This window comes from Orycteropus afer, unplaced genomic scaffold, assembly GCF_000298275.1.
Source record: "Orycteropus afer afer isolate SDZICR_OR568_19922 unplaced genomic scaffold, OryAfe1.0 scaffold00015, whole genome shotgun sequence".
Classification (NCBI taxonomy): domain Eukaryota; kingdom Metazoa; phylum Chordata; class Mammalia; order Tubulidentata; family Orycteropodidae; genus Orycteropus; species Orycteropus afer.
In genome coordinates, this window is record NW_006921602.1 from 17,233,096 (window position 1) to 17,256,397 (window position 23,302).

Genomic DNA, 23,302 nt, shown 5'->3' on the forward strand with positions numbered 1-23,302 from the left:
AGATCTGTCCTGGAGGAAGTGAGGCCGAGATGCTCCTTGGAAGCGAGGATGGCCAGACTTCGTCTCACTTACTTTGGTCATGTTGTCAGAGGGGACCATTCCCTGGAGAAGGATGTCATGCTTGGTAAGGTGGAGGGTTGACGAAAGAGGGGAAGGCTTTTGACAAGATGGATTGACACGGTGGCTGCGACAGTGGGCTCAAGTATAGCAAGGATCATGGAGCTGGCGCGGGATCGGGTGGTGTTTCATTCTGCTGTGCATGGGGTCACTGAGTCGGAAAGGACTTGATGGCTCCTAACAACATAACAACAACAAAAGAATGCTGATGAAATCTGGATCGGAAGTGCATTGAACATATAAATTGCTTTGGGTAGTATTGACATTTTCACAATGTTCAGTCTTCCAATTCATGAGCTTGATATGTTCTTCCATATTTGTATGTCTCTTAGTTTCTTGTAGTAGTCCTTTGTAGTTTTCTTTGTATAAGTCTTTTGAATCCCTGGTAAGATTTATTCCTAAAAATTTTATGTTTTTGCTAGCTATTATAAATAGTGTTATTTTCCTTTTCAAGAATCTCTTTGTTGGTATATAGGAATCTGACTGAATTTTGTATATTAATCTGTATCCTACCCCTTTTCTAAACCTTTCATTTAGTTCCAATAGTGTTTTTGCTGAGTCTCAGATTTTCCACATATAGGATCATATCATCTGCAAATAGGGATACTGTCTTCCTTAACAATTTGGATGCCTTTTATTTCCCTTTCTTGCCTCATTGTCCTGGGTAGGACTTCAATACAATGTTGAACAGAAGTGGTGATAGAGGGCATCCTTATCTGGTTTCCATTTGCAAGGGCAATGTTTGAGTATCTCCCCATTGAGAATACTGTTGGCTATTGGTTTTGAGTTGTTGTTGTTGTTGTTATTTGCCATCGAGTCGGCCCCAATTCCTAGCGATCCCTCCTTGGGTTTCTGAGGCAGTTATCACTACGGAAGTAGGAATACCCAACCTTCCTTCCGAGGAGTGGTTGGTGGGTTTGAACCACCAGCCTCCTAGTTAGCAGTCAAGTGCCTTAGGCACTATGCTACCAGAACTCCTTGGTTTTGAGTATATACCCTTTATTATGTTAAGGAATTTCCTCTCTATTCCTATTTTATTGAGAGTTTTTCTCAGGAATAGGTGTTGGATTTATTCTATTGGCTAGGATTTTGTTGAAGATTTTTGCATCTATATTTATGAAGGATATTAGTCTGTAATTTTCCTTTTTAGTGATAATCTTTGCCTGGTTTTAGTATCAGGGTTATGCTTGCTTCATAGAGTGAATTTGGGAGTGTTCTTTTTCTATGTTCAGAAATAGTTTGAGTAGGATAGATGTCAACTTTTGTCTGAATGTTTGGTAGAATTCTCCAGTAAAGCCATCTGGGCCAGGACAATTTTTGTTGGTAGTTTTTTTGTGACCTATTCAATTTCTTCTTTTGTTATGGGTCTGTTCAAATTTTCTACCTTAGTCTGTGTTAGTTTAGGTAGGTAGTGTGTTTCTAGGAATCTGTCCATTCTTCTAGGTTTTCAAGTTTGTTGAGTACGATTCTTCATAGTATCCTGATATTATCCTTTTGAATGGTCCTATTTCAATGTCGTTCATGTCATTTCTTATTTGTGTTATTAGCATCTTCACCTTCTTTTCCTTTGTTAGGTTTGCCAGTGCTCTTTCAATTTTATCAATCATTTCAAAGAAACAGTTTCTGGTCTTGTTGATACTTTCTATTTTCTGTCTCATTTATTTCTGCTTGAATCTTTATTATTTCTTTTCTTTTGGTGACTGTAGGCTTTTTTCCAGCCTCATTCTGATAGTTAGAGATGTGGGGGTATGGTGTTGATCTTGGTTCTTTCTTCTTTTTTGATGTGTGCATTTATTGCTATGAATTACCCTCCAACCACTTCTTTTGCTGTGTCACAAAGATTGTGATATGTTGTGTTATCAATCTCATTTGATTCAAAGAATGTTTTAATTTCCTTTTTTATTTCTTCATTGCCCAGTAGTTTTTAAGTAGGGTGTTACTCAATTTCCATGTTTTTTGGTTTTTTTTCCTTGATCTTCTTATTGTAGATGTGATGGTTAAGTTTGTGTGTCCACTTGGCTGGGCCTGGTTGAGTAGCTGGGTAGCTGGATGTAGTAGTATTCCCCATGATGAGACTGGTAATCAACTCCATGGTAGAATCTACTGTGAGCAGCTGAGTAGCTGCCTTAGGGATGTGGTCTGCTTCCTGTATATAAGGAGAAGCCGTGGGGAATAATTTATAGCTTATGGCACAGTTGAACCCTGCATGTAGCCATGTCCTTGTTCAGCAGCCTGACTTGCTCTGCCAACCTTGGGACTTTCAGTGGACTTGAATGAATGGCCTACAGTGTGGTTTGATAAAATTGGAACAGTGCCTTTTTAACTTGTCAACCTTGAGCTTGTCAGCCTCAGGAGCCAGCAGCTGTCTGAGTGAAGAAAAACCTCTATATTCAGTGGGCTGGGAGCAGGAGGCAGACCTGAAGCCCAAGTTCAAGGGGCTTTCACCCAGCTCCTAGAATTTGGAACTTTGAGCTTGGACTTAAAGCCTCCAAACTGTAAGAGAATAAACTCCTGTTTGTTAAAGCCATCCCATTTGTGGTATATTTCTGTCAGAGCCTCACTTGGTAACCAGAACAGTAGATTTCTAATTTTAATAGCATTGTGATCTGAGAAGATACTTTGTAGTATTTTGATGTTTTTAAATTTATTGAACCTTGCTTTGTGACCTAACATAGTCTATTCTGGAGAATGTTCCATGTGCACCAGAAAAGAATGTGTATATTGTGCTGTTTTGGGGTGAAGTGTCCTGTATATGTCTGTAAGGTCAAGGTAGTTGATTGTGTTGTTTAGTTCTGTGTCTTTGTTGAGTTTCTTTCTAGTTGTTCCATCCTTCATTGAAAGTGATGCATTGAAATTTCTTACTATTATTGTGGAGTTGTCTTACCTCTTTTTTCAATTCTGTCCAAGTTTGGTTCATGTATTTTGGGGCTAGGTCATTGGATGTGTAGATGCCGATTATGGTTATGTTCTCTTGTTCAGTTGATCCTTTAATCATTATATAATTTCCTTCCTTGTCTCTTATGGTGGTTTTTCTCTTGAAATCTGTTTCATCAGAAATCAGTATTTCTACTCCAGCTCTTTTTCCATTCCTATTTGCTTGATACATCATTTCCCAACCTTTGATTTTTAATCTACTTGTGGCTTAGTGCCTAAGGTGTGTCTTTTATAGGCAGCATATTGTTGAGTCTTGTTTTCTTACCATTCTCCAACCCTCTGTCTCATGTCAGGTGCATTCAGTTCATTTACAATTAGTGTAATTATCAACAAGTATGAATTTATTGCTGTCATTTTGTTATGTGCTTTTGTAGTGTTTCTGATTTCTTTGTTCACTATAATTTTCTGTGCTGAGCTCATTTTGTTTACGAATTTCTTAAAAATCATTTCCTTCATTGCTGTTGTTTAAGTATTAGCTAAGTATTTGTGTCTTTCCTCTTTTTTATTTTGGAAAGGTTTATTACTATTATTTGAGACTACCCTGTGATTTATTATTTTCTTCCCAAGGTTAAAACAGTCTATTCTATCTCAAAATCATCTTGACTTCCTCTCCATTTGGAAGTTTTGTAACTACACTGTTTATTCTCTTTTTGCTTTGTAGTTGTCCACATTTACAGATGTCTCTATATCCCTGTTTTCAGTCTTCTAAGTTTATTTTGTTTTGGATATTGCTATATCTAGGTTTGTTTCTGAGTTATGTTGTCATGTGTGTTACTCACCAGTTGTTGTTTGCTGTTGTTGGTTCTCTGTCCAAAGAGCTCACTTTAGCATCTTTTATAAGATTGGTCTGGTTTTTACAAATTCCCTTATTTTCTGTTTCTCTGGAAAAGTTCTAATTTTGCTATCATATTTGAGGGATAATTTTGCTGAGTAATAATTCTTGGTTGGCAATTTTTCTCTTTCAGGGTTTTATATATACCATTCCATTGCCTTCTCACTTGCATGGTTTGCTGAGAAATCAGAGTTTAGAATTATAGGTTGCCTTTTGTAGGTAACTTCTCATTTTTCCCATGCTGCTTTCAGGATTCTTTCTTTGTCTTTGGTTTTCCAAAAATTGATTATGACAGGTCTTTGAGATATTTTTTGGGGGGAGGATCAATCCTGTTTGGGCTTCATTGAACTTCTTGAATGCATATCTTCTCATCTTTCATCACACTAGGGAAGTTGTCTTCCTACAATTTCATCAGTTTTCTCTGTGGCTTTATTTCGCTCTTTCCTGTTCTGGTATTCTGATTGCACCTAAGTTATTCTTCTTGATGGTATCCCACGTAAACATTAGACTTTCTTCATTTTGTTTTGTTCTTTGTTCTGATTTTTCCTCTAACAAAATAGTGTTGAGGGATTTGTCTTCAGTCTCACTAATTCTCTCTTCCGTTGACTTCTATTCCTTTGCCCTTTCAATGTGTTATCTATTTCTGAAGTCTTAGTGTTAATATTCTGGATTTCTAATTGCTGTTTTTGTGTGGTTTCTTATTTTTTATTTATTTTGTCAACTTGCTTTTGTATTGTTTTCCTAAATACTTCTTGAGTTTTATCATGTTTTCCTTAATTTCATCAGTATTTTCCTTGATTTTGTCAGTGCTTTCCTTGATTAGTCTCTCAGTCTGTTAAAGGTACCTGAGTATAATTCTTTTGAATTCCTTATCAGGTAGTTCCAATGGCATTTCTTCTACAGGGAGATTTTCTAGCTCTGTATTCTTGTCTCTTATTTGTACTACTTTATCTTGCTGCTTTGTGTGAACCGGGATTGCCCATTGTCTCTGAGACATCGTGATGCCATTGTATTTTATATTTAATTGGTGATTGTATGTTGGTGTGATTTGTTCAGGATTTTTTTTTTGTTTTATTTTGTTTTTGGCTGTATTTTGTTTTGATATATTCAAGTGAGTAGAGCTGGTATGCCACTGTATGCACTACTTTGGTGGCACTTATGCACTCACCACCTGTCTCCTGGTGGGTATGATAGAGGATGAGAATGTGTGCAAAGATTGCTGTTAGCCATTTGCATAGAGCAGCCAAGAGTGGGTTGGGCTGGTATTGGACACTGTCTGTTGTTGACCAGTTGGTGCAGAAGCAGGTGTTGGCCCTCGCCCATTGGGTAGGACTGCAGGAAGTGTAGATGTGGTTGGATTGTATGGGCACAGTTGTGATATCTCATCAAGTGGAACAAAACACCAAAGAAACAGCACCAGGAAATACTCTCTAGTCACTAGCCACCAGTGCGATTCACTGCAGTCCTTGGCAAGTAGAACTGATTAGGTTTTTGGTTTGATCCTGATGGGAATGCTGATTACAGATATTCAAGGTGTCTGTACCATCAGCACAGTCCACAGTCCATTTGTCTCCTTATTTGCTGTTTTCAGTCAGTTTCTTCTGCTAGTCAGTATTTAATCCACCTCTTTATCTTTCCCTTTGAAGCTCAAAGTTCTGGGATTATTCTATGTGTTTTAATTGGTTTCTCATTTCATTTTTTTAATTTTAAGAGTTTGTTTTATATTCAACGTTACATGTATATTTAGTTTCACTCCCCACTTACTATGCCCAATCCTACTCCAGTTTCTCCCCTCCCTGCCCAATAACCCTCCCCCTGTGCCCCTCATAGTTACGCACTTCTGTCTGTCCTATATTACCTGTGTTGCCCCTCTGGTGCCCCATGGTCTATCACTCCAAGGGATATATTTCCATAGAGTATGTGGGTGTGTCCCCTGGGTTGAGTGGTCTGCATGTACATCTTGTTAACTATTGGGCTGAGAGCCAGCCCCTGGGAGTGAGCTTTATTCCAGATGCAGAATGCATTCCAGGGCCATAGTACTGGGGGTCTCACCAGACTCCATCTGACCAGTAATTCTGATAATTATTGAGTTTTTGGATTTTGTTCCACGTTTTTCTTCCCACTCTCTCCAGGATCTCCAGATTTGATCCTTTCCCGAGTGGTTGACATTGGTAGGCAGGCACCATCTAGTTCTTCTGGTCTGGAGGTCCATCATATCCTAGGGCTGATTGTTTCCAAATGCTGCTCTTGTTGTTGTTGTTGTTGTTGTTTTGCACTCCTCTTCACTTCTGGTGCATCTTAGATGGCCACTTGAAAGCTTTTTAAAACCCCAGTCACTACTCACCAATGTAGGATGAGGAACAAGGCTTTTATGTATTTTGTTGTGCCGATTTAGTCTGCTGTCCCAGTACGATGGTCCTGAGACAGTAGATCTGTTGGATCTCTCTCTCATAATGTCTGGGTGTCTGTGAGGAATTGTTCTGTGTCTGTCTTCTATTGCTTTTGTAAGAATTGCAGGTATTTTGTATCACTGGTGTCTGTGTAAGATTAGCCTGCGCTGAATCTATCCTTGGTCTAGAGTGTACTCCTGTTCACTGACCCCCATCTGGTCCTCTCTAGTGTTTATGTATCTATCTGTAGCCTGGTGTTTGTTGTTAATGGTAATGCAATATTGTGGGCATGCTGGTTGGTATTAACATCTGTCATCTATCTCCTATGGGCACAATTCAGCGTCCTCTCTTTTCCTAATGTTATCATGTTGTTGTGTTGTTATGTGCTGTCGAGTCAGACCTGACTCATAGCAACCCCTCCTTGGGTTTCCGAGGCAGTATCACTACGGAAGTAGATTGCCCCATCTTCCTTCCGAGGAGTGGCTGGTGGGTTTGAACCGCCAGCCTTCTGGTTAGCAGTCAAGTGCCTTAGCCACTATGCTACCAGAGCTCATGGTGGTCTCAAACTCTTTCTATATATCCCTCCCCTTACCACGTCAGCGTGTGGGCCCCAACTAGTCTGAAATTAATTCCTCCCTTTCCCTCCCCACCCCCGTAACCTAGAACATGAGTCTCCTTTTGCAAGCAAACTCTTCTTTGTCTTCTTACAGTAATGGACTTATACAATACTTGCCCTTCCATGATTGACTTATTTTACTCAGCATAATGTCCTCCATGCTCATCCACGTTTGAGGTGGTTCGCTTATCCCTCATTGTTCTTTGATGTAGCATAGTACTCCATTGTGTGTATGTACCGTAATTTGGTTATCCACTCATCCATTGATGGGCATATAGGTTGTTTCCATGTTTTTGCTATAATGAATTGTGCTGTGATGAGTGTAAGTGTACATATGTCTGTTCGTGTGCTGTCTCTCACCTCTTTAGGATATATTCCTAATAGGAATCGCTGGGTCAAATGGTATTTCTATTTTCAGTTTTTTAAGGAAACACCATACCGTATGCCACAATGGTTGTACCATTTTATAATCCCACCAGCAGTGCACAAGAGTTCCAATCTCTTTACAACCTCACCAGCATTTGTTATTTTCTGACCTATTGCACTTTACTATTATTGCTGGGGTGAGATGATATCTCATTGTTGTTTTGATTTCCATCTCTCTAATGACTAACGATCATACTTACCTGGCAGAGGAGTACCATGATCACGAAGGTGGTTTTCCCAGGGCGAGGCTTATCCATTGCACTCTGGATATGCTGACCCCTGCAATTTCCCCAAATGTGGGAAACTCGACTGCATAATTTTTAGTAGTGGGGGACTGTGTTCGCGCTCTTTCCTGACTTCTTTTTATGTTGCTTTAATGATAGACTAGGAGCTCTGGTAGCATAGCGTGTGCCTTAGACAGTTGACTGCTAACCAGAAGACTGGCGGGTCAAATCCACCAGCCAGTTCTCAGAAGGAAGGTTGGGCAATGTACTTCCATAGTGATACTGCCTCGACAACCCAAGGAGGGGTCGTTATGAGTCGAGTCCGACTTGACGGCACATAACAACAACAACAGTGACTAATGATCATGAGCAGTTTCTCATGTGTTTGTTGGCTGCCAGTATATCATCATCTTTGGCGAAGTGTCTGTTCAAGTCTTTAGCCCATTTGTGAATTGTGTTATTTTTCTTTTTGATGTTGAAGTGTTCTATAGATTTTGGAGGTAAGTCCTTTATCAGATATGTCATAAACAAATATTTTCTCCCAATCTGTAGGTTCTCTTTTTACCCTTTTGACGAAGTCTTTTGATGCACATAAGAATTTAATTTTTAAAAGGTCCCTGTCATCTAGCTTCTCTTCTACCTCCTGTGCATTCTGGGTTTGCTTGATAGTCTATTTATGCCATAAATTAGGGCCTCCAGATTTGTCCCTATTTTATCTTTGATGAATTTTATAGTTTTGGATTTTACATTTAAGTCTTTGATCCAGCTTGAGTTAGTTTTTGTGAATGGGGTGAGGTATGCGTCTTGTTTCATTTTTCTTCAAGTGGATATCCATTTTTGCTAGTACCATTTGTTAAAGAGACTTTCTCTTCTCCCATCTAATGGACCTTTGTCAAAGATCAGCTGTCCATAGATGGATGGGTCTATATCTGCACTTTCAATTCTGTTCCATTGGTCTATCTGTCTATCATTGTACCAGTACCATGCTGTTTTGACTGCTGTGGCTGTATAGTAGATCTTAAGATCCGGGAGTGTGAGACCTCCCACGTCCCACGTTGTTCATCTTCAGAAGTGCTGTGCTTATCCAAGGTCTCTTTCCTTTCCATATGAAGTTAGTAATTGGTTTTTCCATGCCCTTAAAAAATTTTGTTGGAATCTGGATCAAGATTGCATTAAATGTGTACATTGCTTTAGGTAGTATTGACATTTTCACAATATTCAGTCTACCTATCCATGAACAAGGTAGGTTCTTCCATTTATGTAATACTCTTGTTATCTCTTGTAGCAGTGTTTTGTAGTTTTCTTTGTGTAGGTCTTTTGTGTCTTTCATAAGGTTTATTCCTAGATATTTTATCCTTTTAGTAACTATTGTAAATGGTTATTATTTCCCTTATTTCTTTATCAGAAGACTCTTTGTTGGTGTAGAGGAATCCAACTGATTTTTGTATGTTGACCTTGTGTCCTGCCACTTTGCTGAACCTCTCTATTAGTTCCAGTAGGTTTTTTTGTTTTGTTTTGTTTTTGTTTTTTTGAGTCCCTTGGGTTTTCTATGTACAGGATCATATTGTCTGCAAATAGAGGTAATTTTTACTTCCTCTTTGCCAATTTGTATGCCTTTTATTTCTACTTCTTGCCTTATTGCCCTGGTCAGGACTTCCAATACAATGTTAAATAGAAGTGGTGACAGAGGGTATCCCTGTCTGGTTCCCGTTTGTAAGGGAAATGCCTTGAGTCTTTCTCCATTAATAATGATGTGGGCCATTGGTTTTGTATGTATGCCTTTCATTATGTTGAGGAATTTCCCTTCTGTCCCTATTTTGCTGAGAGTTCTGAACAGGAATGGGTATTGGATTTTATCAAATGGCTTTTCTGCATCGATTGATATAATCATGTCGTTCTTTTGTTTTGTTTGTTTTTCTGATGTTGAACCACACTTGTAAACCTGGTGTGAATCCCGTTTGGTCAGGGTGTATTAGTTTTTTGATATGTTGTTGGGTTCTGTTGGCTAGGATTTTGTTAAAAGATTTTTATATCTATGTTCATGAGGGATATTGCTCAGTAGTTTTCCTTTTTAGTGGTGTCTTTCCCTGGTTTTGGTATTAGTGTTATGCTTGCTTCATAAAATGAGTTTGGGAGTATTCCATCTTCTTCTATGTTGTAGAATAGCTTGAGTAGCATAGGTGTCAACTCTTCTCTGAATATTTGGTAAAATTCTCCAGTGAAGCCATTAGGGCCAGGACTTTTGTTTGTGGGAAGTTTTTTTATGACCTCAGTTTCTTCTTTTGTTATAGGTCTGTTCAAGTATTCTATTTCTGAATGGGATAGTTGAGGTAGTTCTTGTGATTCTAGAAACTTGTCCATCTCTTCTAGGTTCTCAAATCTGTTGGAGTACAGTTTTTCATAGTATTCTGTCAATATCTTTTTTATTTCAGTTGGTTCTGTTGTGATGACACCCTTTTTGTTTATAATTCTTGTGATTTGGATCTTCTCTTTTTTTTCTTTTGTTAGATTTGCCAATGGTTTATCGATTTTATTAATCTTTTCGAAGAACCAGCTTTTTGTTTTGTTGATTTTCTCTATGTTTTATTGTTTTGTTTTCTGTTTCATTTATTTCTGCTCTGATCTTTATTATTTCCTTACTTCTAGATACTGTAGGATTCTTTTGTTGTTCTTTTTCTAGTTGTTGGCATTGATGAGTTAGAGTGTTGATTTTGTTTTTTTCTTCTTTTTTGATGTATGCATTTATTGCTATAAACTGTCCTCAGTACTGCTTTTGCTGTGTCCCATAGGCTTCATTCTCTCTTGTTTCTAGAAATTTTTTTTATTTTAGTTATTTGTCCTATTACTCAGTAGTTTTTGAGCAGTGAATCTTTCAGCTTCCACATGTTTGGTATTTTTTCCTTGATCTTCCTATTATTAATTTCTAATTTTATAACATTGTGGTCCAAGAAGATGCTTTGTAGTATTTCAGTGCTTTTGAATTTATTGAGGCTTGTTTTATGTCCTAACATATGATCTATTCTGGAGAAGGATCCATGTGCACTGGAGAAGAAAGTGAATTGTGCTTTTGTTGGGTGAAATGCTCTGTATATGTCTATGAGTTCGTTAGTTGATTGTATTGTTGAGCTCTTCTGTATCTTTGTTGAGTTTTTTTCCAATTGACCTGTCCCTCTTTGAAAGTGGTATATTAATGTCTCCTACCACTATTGTAAAGTTGTCTATTGTCCCTTTTAATTTAGTTAATATTTGCTTCACATATTTTGGAGCACTTTCATTGGGTGCATAAATATTTATTATCGTCTTTGTCAGTTGACCCTTTCAGCACCATATAATGTCCCTCTTTGTCTCTTACGATGTTTTTCACCTTAATGTCTATTTTATCAGAAATTAGTATTGCCACTTCTGCTCTTTTTTGACTACTGTTGGCTTGGTATATCTTTTTCCACCCCTTAACTCAATTTGTTTTTATCTTTGTGTCTCAAGTAGGTCTCTTGTAGGCAGCATATCAATGGGTCTTCTTTTCTTATCTAGTCTGCCACTCTCTTTCTCTTGATTGGTGCATTTAGTCCATTCATATTGAGTGTGATTAGTGATAGATATGAATGGATTGCTCTCATTCTGTTGTGTATTTTTGTTGTGTTGTTGATGTTTCCTTGGTCCATGTACTGTTCTGTTTTGAGTTTGATTTGTTGTCTAATGCTTCCTCTCTTTCTTTACAGTTGGTTTTGTGCTTATTAAATCCATATGTTTTCCTTCCTTCTGAGTTTGCTTAGCGGGATTGTTAATTTTCTCTGTGGTTACCTTGAAGTGAATTCTTGTTGCTATATCTTTGGAACAGTGCATTCTATGAAGACATTGTCCTGTTTTCCTCTCCATTTGGAAGTTTGTACCTAGAAGTTTTATTCCCTCTAATAGGTTAGTTGCTGTTGTTGTGTGCAGATTGTCTTCCTTGATTTTTACAGTGTACAATATTTTATGGCCTTATTTTGAGATTCTATTTCTGATTTGGTTTTAGTGTTGATGTCACGTATCCTCATTTTGTTGATCTCTTGTGGGTTCTCTATTGGAAGAACTTCCTTAAGCATTTCCCGTAGGGTTGGTCTGATTTTTGCAAAATCCCTTAATTTCTCTTTGTCTGGGAATGCCTTTATTTCGCCCTCATATTTGATGGATAATTTGGCTGGATATAGGATTCTTGGTTGGAAATTCTTTTCCTTCATGTTTTATATATGCTGTCTTATTGCCTTCTTAGGAGCTCTGGTAGCATAGTGCCTAAAGCACTTGACTCCTAACCAGAAGGCTGGCGGTTCAAACCCACCAGCCACTCCTCGGAAGGAAGATGGGGCAGTCTACTTCCGTAGTGATAACTGCCTTGGAAACCCAAGGAGGGGTCGCTATGAGTCGGGTCTGACTCGACGGCAAACAACAACAACAACAACATTGCATTCTTACCTGCATGGTTTCTGCTGAGTAATCAGAGCTTAGCCTGTTTGATTATTATAAGTTATATTTCTTTTATCCCAGGTAGCTTGCAAAATTTTTTCTTTTGTCTTTTGTTTTGGAGAGTTTGATTATAATATGCCTTGGTGTTTTTCTCTTGGAATCTATCTTGTATGGGGTTCTGTGAGCTTCTTGGACAAATATCTTTTCTTCCTTCATGATATGGGGGAAGTTTTCTGTTAGTAGGTCTTCCACAATTTTGTCAGTAGTTTTTTGCTGCCTGTTATTCTGGAATTCCAACGAGGCATATGTTGTTTCTTTTCATGTTGTCACACATAACTCTTAGGTTCTCTTCATTTCTCTTAAATCTTTGTTCTGAGTTTTCTTCATACAGGCTGGTGTCCGGGGATTTGTCTTCTTGTTGGGAAATGCATTCTTCAGCCAATTCTATCCTGCTTTTTTGTGCTTCTCCTGTATTGTGTAATTCTGTAATTTTGGTATTTATCTTCTGGATTTCTAACTGCTGTTTTTGTATGAGTTCTGATTGTTCATCAATCTTATTTTGTTCTTGAATGATTTTCCTGAGTTCTTCCAGGGAACTGTCTGTGTTCTCCTTGCTTCTGTTTGGGGTTTCCTTAGGCTCTTCTAAAGCTCTATAAACATATCTTCTAAATTCCTTCTCAGATAATTCTATTACCTCCTCTTCCTCCATGTTTAATGAGACCTTTGTTTATGGTTTTGCATCTAATGCCTTGTCCTGTTTTTTTGTTTAATTTGAGGTTGCCTGTTGTTTCCTAGACATTTTGAGATTGTCTTTAACTGTTGTTTATGTATTGATTTGTTTTGTCTTGGTTTTATGATTTAATGTTTTGAAAAGGTAGAGCTGGTGTATTTTATTTTTTTGGTTATTAATTCAGGTGTGCTGGGTTGCTTTGCAGTTTTCTTTGTGATGATGGAATCGCTGTGTGGAATGTGGATGTAGGTCTCTGCTTGTCATAAAGAGGGTTTAGAATTCGAACCAGGAAGTACTATGTTGGCCGAATGTGATTTTTTTTCTATTAGATGAGTGAGGGTATTGGCGGAGAAGGTAGGAGCGGAAGAGAGAAAGAAGGGAAGCTCCACGTTGCTAGGAGCAGTTTCTAGGGCTTTGAGCAGGCTGCTAATGATAACGTTGTACTACTATTTACAGGCCCACAGCTCAATTCAGCAAAGCCTCCAGTTGTTAGGGGGTCAGCACCTTCTGCCAGGCTCAGACACATGCAAAAATCCCGCTATTGAGGACCCTCCATGCCAAAGAGCCCACCCAAGACAACTGGCCCACACCGTGATCCACCGTGGGAGTTCTTCCTAGGGCTTGTGCACTTGGGGCGCCAGCCTATACTGCGATCCGCTGCAGGAGTGCCTCCCAGAGCCCATGCACTTGTGGTGCCAATGATCTCTCCGGTTGGGTTTCAGTGATGCTCAGGGGAGGGAAGGAAAATGCCTGCTCACCCCGGAGGACCCAAGATTACCGACAAAGTCAAACATGGGCCCCTCTGTGCCTAAAAGCCCTCTGTGCCTAAAAGCCCAAGCCCTTTCTCACGATCTGCTGCGGTAGTTCCTCCCAGGGCCTTCCCACTTGCGGTGTTAATGGTCTCTGCTCAGGTGTCAGCAGTGCTAGAAGTGCCTACTCACACCCAGGAGATTAAAGTTTACCGATAAAAGCAGGTGCTGAAGGTAGATCCATGGGGTGAGCATTGGTATACTGGTGGGGTGCGTCTTCTTCCTTAATCCAGTGAGGTCTCCGATGACCTTCTCGTCTGTCAGTCAATGCTCCCTCAGGGTGGTCTGCGATGGCCTTTCTCACCCACCGGTTGGCACTCCACAGGGCAGATTTCCCTGTTTTTGTTGTTTTCCCTACCCCTTTCTCCTTTCTAATCCTACTCCCCTGAGTTTGATGTACTCTGACTCAGTGAGCTGTTCAGAGCACCAAAATCCCTATTTCAAACTGCTGCACCTAGTTTTTAGGCACTCAGATGCTAGAGGGAATTAACGTGGGGACTACTGACTGGACACCATTTTTCCAGCCCCAGTTTCTCATTTATTTGTGGTAGAGAGTCAATGTAGCTTGTCTGCCTATTCTACCACGTTGCCAAAAGTCTGCTCCATAGGGTTTTCAGTGGTTGATTTTTCAGAAACAAATCACCAGGCTTGCTTCCAGCCCTCTTCTAAGGTGCCATTGGGTGGACCTTTTGGTTAGTAGCTGAGTGCATTAACTGTTTGCACCACCCATGGTCTCCAAAACTGAGGGGTAGCATTTCATAAACAAATTTGGTAACAGGTTTTCTTGGTACTCACTACTTCCTATTCTATTACATTTCATTATAGATAACCATGATTTTTCTTAGCATCCCTAAGAAGCTAAAGAAATTCCCTGGCTTTTGAGCCATTGGTTTATCCATAGCTCAAAAGTGATAGATTATAATACAACTTTTCTAGAGCCACTACTCCTTCCATAAAGTATGGCACACAATGTTGGAATATCTTTCTTTTTAATAATTCTTGACATAAGATAGAATAAAACATAAGATGTAGAATTCAGTGAATTTGTTACCTTAAAATTTTAACTCTACCATATCCCACTCTTAATGACTTTTGTTCACCATATTAACTGATAAATCATACTGGGGAATTTAAGAAAAAAGTCGGGGGGGGGGTGACTCCTTGCATTGTAGTAAAATATGAAATACCTGCATATTAATTAGAGTGAATTACCTCTTTTCATTAAAGGGGAAAATTTGGCAAGTTAAATCACTAGTATAACATGTGTGCCTTTTCCTCTCCCTTGGGTAATTGAAGGTAAGTTTACAATATGATCCTATCCTGCAGAATACTTAATCTACACTAAGTGGCTGAATATCAAAATGCAGGTGGCAGAGTTAGATGATAATCTAGAATTTACTGTGTTAATCATACTATATTCTCCCTGATGATTGAGAATCATGAAGTTCTGTGATAGTAATCTTCATGTAAAAAGCACATATTTGTAAATTGTATTTTATTGTTTTTTCCAGACGTATAGGAGAAAATTTGAATGCCTCAGCAAGTGCTGTGGAAAATGAGCCAGCAGTTAGTTCAGCAGCTCAAGCAAAGGAAAAAGTTAAAACCACAGTTGGAATGGTTCTTCTTCCAAAACCAAGAGTTCCTTATCCTCGTTTCTCTCGTTTCTCACAGAGAGAACAGAGGAATTACGTGGATTTGTTGGTAAAATATGCAAAGATTCCTGCAAATTCCAAAGATGTTGGAATAAATAAAAATGACTATTTGCAATACTTGGTATGCATTTATGTTCTTTAGTAAAAATATTAGAAATTAGGAAATACTTTTTAAATTGTCTTCTATATTTTTAAGTATAGTCATACTAATAAAAATGAAAAATTTAAGGAGTTTATTTGATAGAGCATGGTGCTTTAATTCTTTTGTTGATTGTGTTACAATTCAGTCATTTTGCCTGCTTCTGAGACTGTCTCACTCCACGTCATTGTTTAAGTAGTAGCAGTAGTACTTTAAACACTTTACTGAACCAGTTCTTTATCATTGAACATTTAAATCATTTCTAAATTCTAAGTTACATAAATTGATGCTGTGCTGGGTTTTTTTTTTTTTTTTTTAATTGTTATTTGGGTGAAAGTTTACAGAGCAAATTCATTTTCCATAGGCAGTTCATACATATTTTGTTTCTTGACATTCACTGCAATTGCCCACAATGTAACACCTCTCTTCCCACTTCCTCCCCATAGTTAACTCTTCCCTGTGTCCTTCCCTCCCATGCACTCCCATCCCTGTACTCTCTCTCCCTGTGCAAACACTGCCCTTCTGTTCTCCCATGATTGATCACTCCAAGGAGTGTATATACCTGATGTGAATGTTCACCCAATATACCTATTGTTTGGCTGGAAGCCACAAGAATGAGTTCAGTTTCAGGTATGAAGGGTAACTAGGGGCCATAGTCTCAGGGGTCTCACCAGGCTCTATCAGACCAGCAAACCTGGCCTTTTTTTTTTTTTTATGATTTTGAGTTTTGTTCACATTGTTCTTTCACTCTATCCAGGATCACCTACACTAGTACCCCTCTGAGTGGTTGACAGTGGTAGCTGGGTACTATATAGTTCTTCTGGACTCATGGTCATATAGGTTGTGGGTCACATGATCTACTAGTCCCTTTGATTAATTATTTCCATGAGTCTTTGGTTCTTTTCATTCTTCTTTGCTCTGGATGAGGAGAGATTCATCGTTGCATCTAGATGGCCTCTTGCAAGCTTTTAAGACCTCAGTGCATTCACCAAAGTAGGATGTAGAACAATGCATTTGTGTAATATGTTATGCCAACTGACCTTGTTGTCTCCTGCAACCGTGGTCCCAAGCCCACAGGTCCAACTACTCGCTCCCTCAGAGAAACTGTCTGCCCAAGAAGCCACCACAACCATGCCCTTGTCATGTGCTGGGCATTTTTGTAGCAAAATCTTCATATCTATGATTGTTTCCTTAAGATAAATTCTTAAAAATGAAATAGATCAAAGCCTATACATGTATTTAAGGCTTTGATCCACAGTTACACATTGGTAAATTGTTCCGCAAAAAGCTTAAACTATTCTGTACCACTCTTGTATAGAGGTTTGGATTTAAGTATCTTCACTAATACTAAATGTTAAGAGCTCTGGTGACTCAGTGGTTAATAAGCATTCAGCTGCTAACCAAAAGGTTGGCAATTCAAACCCACCAGCCACTCCACAGGAAAAGATGAAGCAGTCTACTTCCATAAAGATTTATATAGCTTTGGAAACCCTATGGGGCAGTTCTGCTCTGTCCTGTAGGGTCACTGTAAGTCGGAATCAACTTCCTGGCAGTAGGTAATGCTAGACATTACCTTTTTCACCTCTAATATTATTGAAAATGTTGCTCTGTTGTTTATATTAATTTACATTGATTACTGATGAAAAAGAGGATTTTCCATGTACTTATTGAAAAAACAATCCCACTGCCATCAAGTCAGTTCCAACTCATAGCAACCTTATAGGACAGAGTAGAATTTATAGGGTTTCCGAGGCTGTAAATCTTTATGGAAGCAGAGTGCCGCATCTTTCTTCTGCGGAGCAGCTAACTGGTAGGTTCAGACCACTGACATTTTGTTTAACAGCCAAATGCCTTAACCATTACACCACCAGAGCTCCTTGAGGGTCCTTATTAGCCATTTTTATTTCTTTTTTGTGATTGCCTATTCATAGGGTTTGCCCATTTTTCCAGTGGCTTATTTGTTTGTTTTTTGAATACTAAGATCATTTTACAGTAAAACCTGTGAAAATCAGAGCTTCTGTAAGGCAGGAACCTATCAAAGAAGAAAAACTATGTTTTCTACAAGTAGAGAGTGATAGAAAAGTGGTCAGACTGTACCTATTTAAAGGTGAAAAACTTGGAAGACCCAGAAAAACAAGGCAGTCCATCGAGTACCAGCTCTCACAGGTTTCACTATATAAAGAAATTTATTAATTCTTAAGCATCTAGTGCAGTGTTAGTCATTTCCTTTTCTATTTTTGTGACTTTTTAATAACATGTTGATCACTATTGTATAATAATAATTTATTAAGTTTTTCTTTGTGGTTTCTGCTTTGGATATGATACTTTAATTACTCTTTAAATTCAAGTTATTAGAATAATTTAAGAAGTGATCTTTTTCTTAACCAAACTTTTTATCCCACTATTTGTCTGTTATTTTAAAAACAGGATATGAAAAAGCAAGTGAGTGAAGAAGTTACTGAATTCCTAAAGTTTTTGCAGAATTCTGCAAAGAAATGTGCACAGGATTATAATATGCTTTCTGAAGATGCTCGTCTCTTCACAGAGGTAAAATAAAATTACACTTATGTAAACTGCCACGTAATAGGCAATAGCAGCTTTCTAACGTGTGATAATCCTGCCAAAAACATAGGAAAATATCAGTATCAATTTAAAGATCAACTTATTCATCATGTGTTTAAAAAGTAGAAATAGTAACAACTAAAAATCATGTACAGTTAGTTCCCTGATTATGAACAAGTTCCATTCCTAAGTCTATCTATAATTTGAATTTGTACGTAAGTCAGAACAGTGAGGTACAGTTCGTATCTAACGTCAGTCAGAAGTTTATTTTATTATATAGGGTACATTACTATATGGAGCCGTGGTAGTGCAGTGGTTAAACAGCTTGGCTGCTAATTGAAAGGTCGGCAATTCAAACCCCACCAGCCATTCTGCAGGAGAAAGATGTGGCATTCCACTTCCATAAAGGTTTACAGTCTTGGAAACTCTATAGGGTGAAGTTCTACTCTGTCCTGTAGGATTGCTATGAGTTGTAATCAACTGGATGGCAGTAGGTTTGTTTTGTTTTTGATTGGTACCTTTCTATGCATAAAAAACATTACAGAAACATAAAAATACAGTAATAATAATAATGTTTTGATATGTGTACGTAAGTCAGATGTTTGTAACCTGGGGACTTTTGTGTAGTACATTCATATGTGATTTTGTTTTATGATCCAGCTACTGTATTTGAGTTCTGTTTTACTCCACATGAATGGTTTTATCTGATCCACTGATTTTCCTTGTGAGAAAATGTGTGCTTGAGTTACCATGGTTCCTAAAAATCTGAATGGTCCTTTAGAATTCAGTCACAAATACTTGCATTCAAATGATAACTTTACCTCTGAGTTCATCTTTTGATACTTAAGTCATTTATACAAATGTATTGGCAAAGCATGTAAATTACTCTACCTTGTATCTTCCAATCATTCAGCGGCCATAGAGAAATTTAGAGTACACTACTTAACTATTAATATATATTTTTGTAATAGAGTTCATCGGTAAACACTAATACCAGTCTGATTTTTTTTTAAGCCTTTAAAACTGTTCACTGTAAATTGGGCTGGGGTGGAGATTAGTTTTACTGTTTAAAACAAAATGCTTTTTAAGATGGAATTGTGTTGTTAATGTGTACCAGAAGACTGATGTAAGCCTCAAAGGAAGCTTTTAGTTTTAATTTTCAAAGGAAGAATTAGTCTTTTATTCTAATAGTCAAGGAAACGTTTATGTATGGAAGGTCATTTTCTTTGTTGGTTACCAAGGGTGGGAGGAGAGGGGAGGGAATACTGTTAGATAGATAGAGATAAGTTTTGATTTGGGTGAAGAAAAGGGCAATGTACCAAATGTGAGTGATCAATACAGTAGCATTGAGGAAGAGAAAGACATAGAGAGGTACGTGGGAAGTACAGACAACAAAGAATAAACCCTTTTGTGCATATAGTACAGCGTGCTCAGTGAAGGCAAACACGGGTATATGGGTGGATAGATGGGTGGACAGGCTGAAATATTAGGTATGTATATGAAGTGGAGAGTGCACCCAAGAACATGTATAGGGTTGGCAGACAGTGGTACAATATCTTTATGTGTATGATCTGAATTCCCAGGTGTATAATGGGGCTGACAAGAATTTGATTTTTGTTTTCTCTAAACCTAAATATTACATACTCAAAGGGAATGTCATGGTTTTTCATATGGAAGAGGAACTGGCAGCTGTTCCTAGTTTAATAATGCTTTTGCAAGGACCAGAGTGATGCTTTCTTTTTAATACATTTTATTGAAATATAATTTATGTGCAGTGAAATACACAAAACTAAAGTTCAGAGTGATGCTTTTAAAACATCATATCCCCCTTATGTTTCTGCCTTAAAATGGCTTCCTATCTCATTCAGGAAGAAAACAGAGTCTATAAAAACAGAGTACTATAAAAGTACTAGACATGATTTTATCCCCTCTCCCAAGCTTCATCTTCTACAGTTATTCCACTTCACCCTACTGGGCTCCTTGCTGTTTCTTGAATACTCCAAATATGGTCTAATTATGAGACCTTTAACATTTGCTGTTCCCATCCTTCTTCAAAGACAGGTTTCCTAGGTCTCTGTTCCCAAATACCTGCATGGATTTGTGCCTTGATTCCTTTAGGCCTCTCAGATGTTACTGATCAGTGAGGATCACCCAACCCTGATCACCCTATAGAAGATAGCATTGCCTTTGGTATTCTCTTTACTCTTTACTGTGTTTTATGTTTATTTATTATCTTTCTCTACACACCTGTATGTAATTACTTTTTTGCTCACTATCATTTCCCAGTGCCTAGAATGGTGCCTAGCGCACAGTAACTGTTGAATATAAATATTTGCTGAATGGATACAAAAGCATTTATTAGCAGGTAACATTAGGTTGTGAACAATAAACATTAAGTATTGTTTAGTCAGATTAATTTGACAGCAATATTTTCTCCAAATTATTTTTCATAATCCCACAAAAGACACATTGATATTTTTCTAGTCTTTTTCTACTATTTAAATATTTTATCTTACGTAATGGACATAAAAAGTGCATGGAATAAATGCAATTTAAAAAATAATTATCACTTGAACATCTATGTAACTCTGATCCAAGTCAAGGGATAAAGAAAGCATTACCAATAACCCAGAAGTCCTCTGTGCATTCCTCCCAGATAGTATACTCACCTTTCCATGAATAGATAATCACTATCCAACGTCTGTGGTGATCTTTCCATGCTTGTTTTTCAGTTCTACCTCTCTTTTGCCTGTTTTTGAATTTCATATGAATGGAATTGTTTCTTCCTTCTTTCATTCAATATTATGTTTTTGAGATTCATTTCTACTGTAATTATAGTTTATTCATTTTCATTTGGGTACATTATACCATTATACGAATAAGCTACATTTTATTCTTCTGTTGATCAACATTTAGATTGCTTCCAATTTGGAGCTATACTAAGCAATTCTGCTATGAAAATTTTCCTGTATCTGTCTTGGTGTGCCACATTTCTTTTGGATATATACCCCGGAGTGAAAATGTTGAGTCATAGAGTTTGCATATATACGACTTACGTAAATAATGTCAAATTGTTTTCTGAAGTGGTTGTACCAATTTACACTCCAGCCATCAGTGTTTGAGAATTCGGTTGTGTCATACTCTGAGCATAAATTAATATTTACAGTCATTTTTGTTTTAATGATTCTAGAGGATGTGAGATATATAATAGGGTTGAGTGCCTTTAAATATGCTTATTGGACACATGGATTTTTCTTGTGAGTTGCTGTTCAGTTCTTACCCTTTGTTCTACTGGATTTTTCATCTTTTTCTTATTTATAAATGGGAATTCTTTGTGTATTCTAAATATAAAAACTTTATGAATTACATATATTGCAAGAAGATGGATTGACACAGTGGCTGCAACAACGTATATAGTATACATTATAGTATACTATAATAGGTATAGTAGGTATTGTGAGGCTGGCATAGGACCAGGCAGTGTTTCCTTCTGTTGTGGATAGGGTTACTATGAATAAGAGCCAACTCAACAGCTCCTAACAACAACAATAACAACAACAAAGGAGCCCTGGTTGTGCAATTAATGGTTAAGTGCTGAGCTACCAAAAGGTTGGTAGTTTGAACCCACCAGCCATACCATAGGAGGAAAGACCGGGCAGTCTGTTCCCCTAAAGATTACAGCTTAGAGAACCCTGCAGAACAGTTCTACTCTGCCATATAGGGTTGTTATGAGTCAGAATTGACTCAACAGCACACACAACAACAAAAACTTTAAAATCTGAAATACATTCCAAAAGATTCAGAAAAGATTCATTGACAGAAGAAGAAAAAATACATGTCTTAGAAGATAATTTATATTTGTGTTTTAATTATAAATCCTCCCAAAAAAGCTTCTATGCTTCTTTGAGTTATTTACATATTATTACAAGTGGCATGTATTTTTCCTGGATAAAGCTATGAATTGTATTTACTTCCTCATTACATTTCCTACTAAGTCATCAATATTTTGAAAACAGAGAAGAATACTGAATGTATCATTTGAATTATTTATACCATTTCTCATTTATTTTTTAGATTGTAGATAGAATGACCTGTAAGATAACTATTTCATTAGTTCATTTTGTTTGGCAATCTTTCAGAATATTAAACTTACTTATTTCTAATCGTTCATGTAACTGTTTTTAATGCAGTAAAGCGTGCTTAAATTTTCATGTGGCTTGATTTCTTTGACAGTTTCGTAAATAGCCTAGAAAAATATATTGTGTTTTCTCTATTTAGTTTTAAATTTTAATAAGATTGCTAATTTTAGTATTCTTGAATATCAGTATTTTAAGCAATTAGGTTAAAAAGAAATTGGCATGAAAAATAAGATTAAATAAAATAAGAAAGGAATATACTGTATGCCTGGATTATTAGAAAATTGATTAATGAAATTAAGCTGATGTTTGGAATGTATAATTTTATAGCCACGTGTAACTAAGGTATTTTTGTTTCATTTTCAGAAAAGTACAATACAAATGAATTTTTCTTTTTATTTCCTAGCAAATTTTAAAAGCTTGCATTGAACAAGTAAAAAAGTATCCAGAATTCTATACTCTCCATGAAGTTACCAGCTTAATGGGATTCTTCCCATTCAGAACAGAGATGGGATTAAAGTTAGAAAAGACTCTTCTTGCATTGGTAAACTATATGACAGTATAAACTTACTTTTGTCTGAAGCATCCTCTCTATAGACATATTATATTTAAAAATAGTATTATATTTTAAAATAAACTTAGAATGATAATGAGTTATAATATCTTTTATTGTGGTAAAACATATGTAACAAAAACTTACTGTTTTAACCATTTCTAAGTGTACATTTCAGGAGTGAGACCTGGTAGCATAGTGGTTAAGGCACTTGACTGCTAACCAGAAGGCTGGCAGTTCAAACCTACCAGCCACTCCTCGGAAGGAAGATGGGACAATCTACTTCCGTAGTGATACTGCCTGGGAAACCCAAGGAGGGGTCGCTATGAGTCGGGTCCGACTTGATGGCACATAACAACAACAACAACAACAACAAGTATACATTTCAGTGATATCAGTTACATTCACCACATTGTGCAATCATCACCCCTGTTTCCAAACAGAAACACCTTAGCAATAACTCCCCATTTCTCCTACACCCTCCGCCCAATAACCACTGATAAACTTTTGTCTGTATGCATTTTCCTATTCTATATATTTCATATAAGTGGGGTCACATAATATTTGTCCTTTTGTGTCTGACTTATTTCATTGAGCATAATGTTTTCAGGGTTCATCCATGTCTTAGATGTATCAGAATTCCATTTCTCTTTATGGCTGAATACTGTTCTGTTGTATGTGTTTACTACATTTTGTTTATCTATTCATCTGTTGATAGAATTACATCTTTTTAAATGTG

At 37.3% G+C, this 23,302-nt stretch overlaps 1 protein-coding gene and 1 non-coding gene across 2 annotated transcripts in view; both read left to right on the forward strand.

The window, feature by feature from the left end:
• Window positions 1-23,302, forward strand: part of ICE2 (interactor of little elongation complex ELL subunit 2) — a 90,346-nt gene that overhangs the window by 14,022 nt on the left and 53,022 nt on the right. The window contains exons 3-5 of the mRNA XM_007958287.2: window positions 15,033-15,294; window positions 17,740-17,859; window positions 22,417-22,554. Coding sequence (XP_007956478.1) covers window positions 15,033-15,294; window positions 17,740-17,859; window positions 22,417-22,554 — 520 coding nt within the window. The remainder of the gene's footprint in view (window positions 1-15,032; window positions 15,295-17,739; window positions 17,860-22,416; window positions 22,555-23,302) is intronic.
• LOC122151882 lies at window positions 7,508-7,670 on the forward strand. The gene has a single exon (XR_006164321.1). It is a non-coding gene; the product is annotated as a U1 spliceosomal RNA (small nuclear RNA).